At 35.3% G+C, this 11,243-nt stretch overlaps 1 protein-coding gene across 1 annotated transcript; it reads left to right on the plus strand.

The window, feature by feature from the left end:
• The first annotated feature begins 1,141 nt into the window (after positions 1-1,141).
• LOC126753917 (putative nuclease HARBI1) lies at positions 1,142-1,948 on the plus strand. Its single transcript, XM_050465692.1, has 3 exons — positions 1,142-1,244; positions 1,305-1,440; positions 1,494-1,948. The coding sequence occupies exons 1-3, from the start codon at positions 1,239-1,241 to the stop codon at positions 1,865-1,867; spliced, it is 516 nt and encodes a 171-aa protein (XP_050321649.1). The 5' UTR covers positions 1,142-1,238; the 3' UTR covers positions 1,868-1,948.
• The last annotated feature ends 9,295 nt before the right edge of the window (positions 1,949-11,243 follow it).

Below are 11,243 nucleotides of genomic sequence, written 5' to 3' on the forward strand. Positions count from 1 at the left end.
TCTTCGACGATGCATTCCTGTATAATATCAAAGCATTTCCGAATAGAGCAATGTTCTCACAAACGGATCACTGACGAAAGTTGAGAAAAAACTCGTCAATGTTAATTTTGTTGCTGGCGGTGTTTCCACTGCCTGTACTGTATTCTCTGGGTTGAAATACACTCTATGGCCATTATCCAAATTAACTGCGAGACGCACAACAGTCGGAAAATGTTCATGAATTGCAAAAGTAAATATCCTACAAAGCGCTTTATTGCAATTCACGTATTGACCTCACCGTTCAAGACCAATAACCGCCATGTTGCTTCCTTTAGTGTCCATTATTGATATGAGTTTTGAATGTGAACTAGACAATAATGGTGAATATAAGTAGTACGATCCGTGTGTTGTCCACTTCAATATTCACTCTTCTAAATTGAATGCTGAATGTTCTGCCATTGTCGTCTGGTGAGCGACGCCGATAGATTGGATATTCATCATTTCTAGGTTGTGTTTCCGAAAGAAAAGCACGTGGATAGTGTTTGGTGCATTTGTTGTCAGACATACAAAGCGAAGTGGGATTGTGGTGCCCGCAAGGCCCATGAACCATATTGGTTTTCATCCCTTCGTATAATATTGGATCTTTGACATATTTAAACAATTAAATTCAGTTGTCGCTCGCGAAAAAGTGAATAAACATAAGTATATAATAAACAATAAATAAAAAATAGATATAAGTTTTGATTTATATTACAATGACGAAAATACTGGGGGCAAAATTTATGTGCTACGTATACAAAAAAGCCTTCGTGATCACTCAAATCCATTGGAGCTTCCAAATGCAAAGTAAGCCATAGTTTTTTCACAATTGAGTGGCTTTTTAATAATATTTGTTGCAGATTCATAAGTTATTTTCGATTAAATAAAGAAGCATTTTTTTTTTTCTGAATGAGATGAAGGAACATTTCCACAAACGTGTGCGAGGAACGGCCATATCTCCTATATTAAAACTATTTAACATTGGGTTGGCGCAACCTACGATATCTTTAGTAATTAAAGAGGTTCTAAATATAATTGAACAACGTATTTGTGCCCAATGGATTAAAATTCAAATGACTTCAAAAGTTTCATTTTATTCAAAAAGTGCTTTCCCGGGAGTAGTTGGTTGCATCAACGGGACTCATGTTCGCATAATTTCACCAAGAAAAGAAGTGCAACATCTTTATCTTAACAGAAAGGGCTACTACTGTTTAAACGTGATGATTGTATGTATAAAATCTGAATTATATTAGAAACAAAATGGTATAATTTCTTAAAATTTTTAGCTTTGTGATTATAAAATGTCTATTCGGTATGTGGATGCTAGGCATGCAGGCGCAAATCATGACTCTTTTGTTTTCAATGTTAGCGATTTGAAAGTGCATTTACAGAACAAAATACAGAATAACACTTGGATCTTGGGTAAGACTTTTTCGTATTTATTGCTAAATAATTAGAGTAATGTAATTTCTTAGGCGACGCTCTCTATCCTCTGCACAAATTTTTAATGACGCCTTATCGCTTGGCGGAAGCTTCTTCACCTCAAGCACGCTACAATACAGTACACTCAAAGGCCCGGAATATTGTAGAGCGGACAATTGGTGTACTCAAGAGTAGATTTCGATGTCTTTTATCTGTACGAGGTTTACATTACACTCCCGAAAAGGCTACGCAATTTGTGAATGCTTGTTGCGCATTGCACAATATTTGCCAACACTTTCAAGTGGAATCTCCGGAAGAAATACCATCTACTTCACATACTACAATGACCAATGATATTTTGGACATAGAAAGAGAAGAAGAGGATACGGCTCGAATAATTCGCAATAATATTATGACTTCCCTCTAAATAATTAAAATATTAAATTTCATTTATTATTTCTAATGTGCTATTTATTCAGGCATATATTTAAATTTTATTTAAATAAATTCATTAAATAACAATATCACTTCATTCCAGAATAATTAAAAATAAAATAAAAAAAATATTACTTTGTGTCTTAAATAACAAAAAAAAAAATTCAAATCTTCGCGAAGATTTTAATTTAGCAATTTTGAGGCGCTGCACCTCAATTTGAATTTATTGTTTCCAAATTGTGGCTTTCCTCTTCCTACTCCTGGAAACTTCTCCATTAACAATTTTTCGAATTGCTTTTTTGTTGCAACTTTATTTTTTCTAAAAATTTATAAAAAATATTAATTAAAATTAATTTAACATTAATAGTTATTTTACCCGTCCTCCATTTTTCTTTAATATTTTTTTGTATTTCACTGCACGAATGTTCAACTTCAACTGCTATTAAGCTTAATAGCAGTTGAAGTTTATTTATATACTAGTCAACCCCACTTGCACAGAGTTGAAAACCGCAATACCAAAAAAAAGTTGAAGTTCGATCATACTTCAACCGCAATTTTTTTGACGGATTGAGTTGAAGTTGGCAATACCGAATTTTTAAACTTCGACTGAAATGCAGTTGGGTTGAAAACCGCAATAGGGGCATTGATCTGGTGTAACCACCATCCTAAAAGGAATGTGTGCGTGTGGCAAACCCCTCTTTTGCCACTCAACAGAGTATATCTAGCAACTAACAGCACCACATATACGTTGCTTCAAGATAAAGTCCACCAAACATCGTAACTGTTGTTTGAAAAGTCGTGCTGTGACATCGTGACGATCGCTTGGTGATTGACCGCGATCCATAATTCCGCACGTATGTCACCGCATCCTGGAAGTACTTCTTGCCTTGCCTTGCCTTGGGCTGCCCTACGTTGATGGCAAAAAGAATTGATCACTTTGTATGAAACACACGTAAAGTTTTCACTGAATAATTTTCAATAATTTTTCTTTTGAATAGCCGGAATAAAAAAGCAAGCGACAGAAATTGAACGATTCAAATAATTTACAAATCACAATATTTTTTTTTTTTTGTTTTTAAATACATTTTACAGTGAAACTTCGATAACTCGTATTTGCAAGGGACCACAATTTAAATACGAGTTATGGAGTTTTTCAAGTTATCAATTTTACATAAAAAAAACAAGAAATGATTGTACATATTTAAATTTTAAAATATAAAGTACATATGTTATTCAATCAATATATGTATGTATGTATGTATTTTGAAAATTTGTACAAAAAAATTAAGAAAAGTGTTCATTTTAAAAGAAATCCGTAATATGTTTTTGACGGACATTATTTTGGCGTATTTTGTCTATGGCATTATCAATGTTTACAATGTCATAAAAAATAGTGTCTTCAACATTTGATGCCAGGAAAAAAAGACGCAAATTTTCAATTGAAGCTTTCGCAACCTTTGTGGAAACTGAGAGAATTTCAAATGTTTCATCGTTTCATCGTCGATGTTTTCGAAACACAGAATTTCATCATCATTGAGGCTTCCAGTAATCACCAACTCATCATCAACATGAAAGTAGTCATCAAAGTTTACACGAAAACAGTTTTTAATAGTCGTACGGTTTTTTGTGAAAAAAATACGAGTTGTAGAGGCTTTTGATACACATTTTTCAATTTTTGTCTCAAGAAAAATACGAGTTATCAAAGGGACCGAAATACATGCATTTTTCCGGAATTTTTCTAGGGACCGAAGAAATACTATGAAATATCAAGGTTTTTCGCTTATCGAGGTTACGACTTATCGAAGTTTCACTGTATTTGCAATCTATTTCAGTAAATAATAAGCAAATTTGATAACAAAACCATAATTTGACTTATATTTTTGGTCTCCCATGAGATGAAAAATAATATACAATGTAACAATATGTTCTAAATACAAATGTTTATATAAAAAATTTTAATTATACATTTAATTTCGTAGTAACATAAATAATAAAACATTTACTTAATTCCTAAATGGGAGATCTAGAACATGTTGTCTTTTAAGTCTAATAGTTTCATTACTATCATCTAATAACATGACTGCCAAAGGATTGTCATGATAACTTATCCTGTGCAAATATGCTGAACTAAATCTTTTAATTTCATCTTTAACAAAAGGAACATTCAGATCTGAATGAATGGTTTTATTTGTTACTAGCTGACCCCGCATACGTTGACCTGCGTGAAATTATGTGTTTTGAAATGAAAAGAAAGTTGAATTTACATTGGAAATATCAATAGCAACCGAAGTCATTAGCAATGGTCGTTTTTCGGGTGGATTATGTAAACTCGTCCTAAGGAATTAGTTGAGAACACACCTGGGTGTCAATTTACTGGTTGTCCATGTATAATATCAAGGCATTTCCGAATAGAGCAATGTGCTCGCAAACGAATCACTGACGCAAGTTGAGAAAAAACTCGTCAATGTAAATTTTGTTGTTGGAGGTGTTTCCGCTGGGTGTACTGTATTCTCTGGGTTGAAAAACACTCTTCAGCCATTCTCAAATGAACTGCGAGACGCACAACAGTCGAAAAACGTTTATGAATTGCAAAAGTAAATACCCTACAAAGCGTTTTATTGCAATTCACGTATCGACCGTATCGTTCAAGACCAATATTGATATGAGTTTTGAATGTGAATTAGACAACAGTGGAGAATATAGTACGATCCATAAGTTGTCAACTTCGATATTCATTACTCTAAGTTGTATGGTCGTCTGATGAGCTACGACGATAGAGTGGATATCCATCATTTCCAGTTTGCAAGCAAGTGGATAGTGTTTCGTGCATTTATTGTCAGACATACAAACCGAAGTGGGATTGTGGTGTCCGCAAGGTCCATGAACCATATTGGTTTTCATCACTTCGTTTAATACTGGATCTTTCTCTACATCAGGAATTTCCGCAGAAATGATTTCATCAATTTGATCTTTGTTTGTACGTCTGGTTGGTGGCATTGTTAAAAACGAAAATCCAACTGAAAATAAATTGATCTCATATTTTTCTGTTTAACCATGTATACCAAATTGTAATATTGTGTAGTCAGCAAAAGTTACCAAAAATCGATATAAGGTGAATTTAACTTACCGTGATTAATAAACACTTATTAGCAAACAAAAAACTTCTTAACTTTAAAACAAAACGAACTTTATCAAAAACTTAATAAAATTTACATGAAAACAGATTACCACAATTTTTTTTAATTGAATGACGTTGACATTTAAATTGAATTACGTTTACATTTGTTACGCGCGTTTTTTTAAATATGCAAAATGAAATGTATATTTTTCAATCTTTCTGAGAGATTTTCTCAATATTTTTTTCCATAAGAACCCTGTACATAGTATTTATTAGAAAACTACAAACAAAAGTCAGCCAAATCGGTTCAGCCATTAACGCGTGATGCCGTCACAACGCATTCGTTGTCCTGCGTGAAATTATGTGTTTTGAAATGAAAAAAAAAGTTGAATTTACGTTGTGTTAAAAATCATTTATTTTCGATTTTTCTAAATTTTTTTCAATGTCACGCAGTTTGATAAGCAACATTTTTTGGTTTCTATTCCGGTGTGTAAATGTACAGAGAAGATGGGGAACTCGGGAAAACCCATGCAATCGTAGTTACGATAATTTGGCCAATTTGGCATAAACATTCGTGATGAGTTCATATTTCGTTGAAGTGAATTGACAAAAAGGAGGTGGAACTGTCGGAAAATTCAATTTCACCAAACTACAATATCAAACATTGGCATGAGTTTTGAATGTGAATTAGACAATAGTGGCGAATATGGTACGATCCATATGTTGTCGACTTCGATATTCACTACTCTAAGTTGAATGGTAAATGTCATGCCATTGTCGACTGATGAACTACAACGATAGAGTGGATATCCATCATTTCCAGTTTGTGTTTCCGAAAGAAAACCACGTGGATAGTATTTCGTGAATTTATTGCAAGTGGGATTGTGGTGTCCGCAAGGATACACCATATTGGTTTTCATCACTTCGTAGAATAATGGATCTTTCTCTGCATGAGGAATTTCCACAGAAATGATTTCATCAATTTGATCTGGTGTAACCACCATTCACCATTCAAAGAAGAATGTGTGCGTGCGGCAAACCTCGTTTTTGCAACTCAACAGAGTACATCCAGCATCTGACTGCACCATACTTGTATATACATACGTTCTTCTTCTTCTTAATTGACGTAGACACCGCTTACGCGATTATAGCCGAGTTAACAACAGCGCGTCATTCGTTTCTTCTTTTCGCTACGTGGCGCCAATTGGATATTCCAAGCGAAGCCAGGTCCTTCTCCACTTTCAACGGAGTGGAGGTCTTCCTCTTCATCTGCTTCCCCCGGCGTAACTCGTAACGTCGCCTCATCGGTTGCTGTCATCGCCCAAGCCTCTGCACCATATAGCAGGACGGGAATTATGAGCGACTTGTAGAGTTTAGCTTTTGTTCGTCGAGAGAGGACTTTACTTTTCAATTGCCTACACAGTCCGAAGTAGCACCTGTTGGCAAGAGCAATCCTGCGTTGGATTTCCAGGCTGACATTGTTGGTGGTGTTTACGCTGGTTCCAAGATAGACGAAATTATCTACAACTTCAAAGTTATGACTGTCAACAGTGACGTGAGAGCCAAGTCGCGAGTGCGACGACTGTTTGTTTGATGGCAGGAGATATTTCGTCTTGCTCTCGTTCACTACCAGACCCATTTTCTGTGCTTCCTTGTACAGCCTGGAGAAAGCAGAGCTAACGGCGTGGGTGTTGAGGCCGATGATATCAATATTATCGGCATACGCCAGCAGCTGTACACTCTTATAGAAGATGGTACCTTCTCTATTTAGTTCTGCAGCTCGAACTATTTTCTCCAGGAGCAGATTGAAGAAATCGCACTATAGGGAGTCGCATTATCTGAAACCTTGTTTGGTATCGAACGGCTCGGAGAGGTCCTTACCGATCCTGACGGAGCTTTTGGTGTTACTCAACGTCAGTTTACCCAGCCGTATTAGTTTCGCGGGGATACCAAATTCAGACATCGCGGCATAAAAGCAGCATTTTTTCGTGCTGTCGAAAGCAGCTTTGAAATCGACGAAGAGGTGGTGTGTGTCGATTCTTCTTTCACGGGTCTTTTCCAAGATTTGGCGCATGGTGAATATCTGGTCAGTTGTTGATTTTCCAGGTCTGAAGCCACACTGATAAGGTCCAATCAGTTTGTTGACGGTGGGCTTTAATCTTTCACACAATACACTCGATAGAACCTTATATGCGATGTTGAGGAGGCTAATCCCACGGTAGTTGGCGCAGGTTGTGGGGTCTCCTTTTTTATGGATTGGGCATAGCACACTTAGGATGGAGTCATGTGTAGAAGTTCACGCAAGTGAGGAAAGTTCTCTGATCGCCATTCACTTGGGAGTGGCCAGAAACGATTCTTTTACACATGGCTCAAGCAGTTCACTACTTCCGGTCTTTGACCAAGTATCTTCTGGGTAGCCTAAGAACATCCGTTCGAAGGCGAGCTAATGTGAGAAGGCGAAACATCCCTTACATAGGGTTGTGCGCTGGGTTTGGGACCCGCCACGTATAAAAACACTCCAACGAAAAAGAAAAAAAAAAATATACATACGTTGCTTCAAGATAAAGTCCAAATATCCTGGGAGTCTCATGTATGTAGTTCATGTTGATACGTTGATGGCAAAAAGAACGCCGACCGATATTAGCGCGATGTCTTCGTTGCCTCGTAACAAATTTCAATCTGTAATTGATCACTTCGTTTGAAACACACATAAAGTTTTCACTGAACAATTTTCAATAATTTTTATTTTAAAAGCCGGAATAAAAAAGCAAGCGACCGAAATTGAAAGATTCAAATAATTTACAAAACAAAATATTGAAAAACAAAACTAAAAGGGATTGCATGAAAAGTCACCTTTTGGAAATTTCCAATTTTTCGACATTTCCTTATGAAAAGTATATGGTTTTTGTTTTATATCTAACCCTTTCCAGATCCACAGCGAACAACTTCTGATTTCATGAAGATTTGTTCCGCCGTTCTCGTGCGTTAGCGTTACTAACAAACAAACAATCATTTTTACTTACATATGTACATATGTATGTATGTATGTATGTATATACAAAATAAAACGTTTGTATGGGAAAAAGAAAAGGGCTGTTTTTAGGGGTTTTCCGGCAACTTTCGTAATATTTTCTTACATAAGAACCTTCTCCTAATGATAACAAATACAACAAAAAAACAATCAGCCAAATCGGTTCAGCCATTCACGCGTGATGCCGTGACAACGAAAACGGTTTCATTTTTATATATAAGATGAACCAAGGCGCGTTTGTAATTAATCTTAGAGTTTTCGATTGGTATCTTTGTAGAATTTCAATATTTGAATTACAAGCAGTGCCCCAAAGTTGCACACCGTATGTCCATATAGGTTTTAGTATAGATTTATATAATAGTAATTTATTTTCAAGATATAACTGCGATGTATGCCCAAGTAGCCAATAAAGTTGTTTGGTTTTTATTTTTAATTGTTTATTTTTGGCTTGTATGTGCTGTTTCCAAGTTAATCGTTTGGCCAAGTGCATGCCGAGGTATTTAACGCAATCACTTTTAGGAATAGCATTACCATTTAAAAGCAAAGGAGGGCAGTCGCTTCGCCTTAGTGTAAATAAAACGTGTACGGATTTACTCACGTTTGCTTTCATTTTCCAGCAATCTAACCAAGTCTGAATCTTGTTCAATTCTCTTTGCACTAAATTAGTTGCTTCAATTGGCGACTGGCTTGACGACAATAGAGCAGTGTCATCAGCATAAGTAGCAATTAATACATTTTCAGTTTCTGGAATGTCAGATATTGAAAAACAAAACACACAAAAAAATTTTTATGAAAAAAGTTACTTTTTGGAATTATCCAATTTTCCGACTTTTCATCATGAAAGATATAAAGTATTTTTATTTCTTTTCAACCTCTGAAAATTTCATCAAGATTGGTACAGCCATTCCCTTAGCGTTACTATCAAACAAACATTCATTCGCTTGTATGGGAAAAAGAAAAGGCCTGTTTTTAGGGCTTTTCCGGCAATTATTCGATTTTTTTTTTTTTTTTGCGTAAAAACCATCCTTGAAGCTCAACGAACATTTTAGAGAAAGAATTGGCAAAACTGGTCCAGGCGTTGTTGAGTTATGTGCTTAGCAACACATTTTGCGATTCATTTTTATATATAAGAAGATGAAATACTACAATATAAGCATAACTGTGAATACATTTAATAATGATTTCTTTCAAAGTTATGTTTGAATAGGATTACCATTCCATTTAAAAACTTAATTCACTAGAACTGTTAAAAATAAATTTAATATCACATTGTTGGATGAAGGGCAAAATATTTGACTATTTGAAAATTATCTCACGTTTTAAAAATATTTCTCACTGAATTATTATTTTCTTCGTTAAGCACACGCGTGAAAAATGAAGAACTGTAAATAGTATTAGGTTTCTATGAATAGAAACACGACCCTGTCATTTACACCATTCTACTCAGCTGCCAGTTAAAAATAACGTAATAATGAATGGCGCATAATCTTTGGGACTGACATAAATAACATTTATTAATCTATTTGCTGATGTATTTTGACACTGTAACCGTTTTGTAACTCACGCACGAATTCGCTTAGTCATAACCTAAGCTAATTGCATGATGCCGGAAACCTTTCGAGAGCTTACAAAATAGTTTAATTGACACATATATTTATGGGAACTTGATCGATTAAAGGAGCAGCAATGAAAATTTTCAGCTTACTTATATGATGATTTTAAAGTGAGGTTATGCAATTTGTTACCATCATATAAATATTTCTATTTATTTAACAAAATTACAATAATATTTGATAAACAAATCACTATAAACTATTCATACGGCAAATAAATTTGCGTAGCGATGATTATAATTCAATTATCTCTTTCACTAACTTCAATTTAATGCACAGATGATTTTTGATCCTTATAGGAGATATAATTGAATTATAAATGAATAACAACTGAGATTTCCAAAATCTTGATTAATAAATTTGTCGGCATGCAATGCAGATAACGCTCGCCGCTTCCTGTGCTCTCATCGCATGCCAGGAAATACCAACGTTTTGCACTGCTCATAAATATTGCACACACACGCACACATACAAACATCCCGTCAAACATATTCAACAATTATAAAACCGTTGGTTGTAATATTGCGCAGCTTAGTGTTGCAATTAAAACGAACCTCGCTCTGCAAGCAGCGCTGTCACGGAGGTGAAGAAGATGATGGGAGGCGCTCGCGCTATTTATGTGCTCTCAGTTGGTAATTTAGTGAGGCACTGCTCTGCTGTACTAAATCAATTTTCTCGGTCGTTTTGTCTGCATTAATAATTCATAGCCAATCTCACTGTCACCTCCAATGGTCGAAATGCCAAGGAGCAGTTTCACAATTTATAACATTCCACTTTGAATTTTCGGACGTGTCCTACCAAATTAAATAACATAAATTTTTAATTGAAATTTACAGAGTCGAGCATAAAAAGGTAAGCGTAAAATGGTGAACTCTCACTGCAACACTTAGAACTGCAGAAGTTTTGGAATCTTTCCCTTGTGTCTTATATACATACACACAAATACATATAGCAAAATACAATAGCAATAACTGTGTATATATCGTTGTGGTGGCGCTTAATTGTGTATTCACCTGGCAAATAATCAGAAGTTTAATATTTCAACTGGCAACATATTTCAAACTGTTTATGTAGATTTGTGTTTTATGGATAAATTTAACTTTATGTTTGACAATTTCTTAAGATATTCAAGTGGGTTAAAGAATATAGGGCTTTAGTTGGTATATAAGAGCTAGCCAATAAGTGACCTTTCGCAGCAGAATTTTACTATCACATAAGTGGTACATTCTTCTTTTCATTGTTGGTGTTTTTTACGTAGCGGATGTTTCGCCTTCTCACTTAAGCTCACCTCCAAACGGATGTTTTTTGGCTATCCAGAGGATACTTTGTCTAAGATCGGAAGTCGTGAGCTGCTTGAGTCCTATGTAAATGAATAGTTTCTGGCCACTCCCAAGTGAATGGCGCTCTGAAAATTTCAAGAATATTGTGCATGCACTCTGCATTATTCTGTATAATTTTCGGCTCACACCACCCCTTCGTCGATTTCAAAGCTACTTTTGACAGCACGAAAAGAAACTGGTTTTATGCCGCTCTATCTGAATTTGGTATCCCCGTAAAACTAATGCGGCTGTGTAAGCTAACGTTGAGCAATACCAAAAGCTCTCTC

Source organism: Bactrocera neohumeralis, chromosome 3 (assembly GCF_024586455.1).
Source record: "Bactrocera neohumeralis isolate Rockhampton chromosome 3, APGP_CSIRO_Bneo_wtdbg2-racon-allhic-juicebox.fasta_v2, whole genome shotgun sequence".
NCBI classification, from domain to species: domain Eukaryota; kingdom Metazoa; phylum Arthropoda; class Insecta; order Diptera; family Tephritidae; genus Bactrocera; species Bactrocera neohumeralis.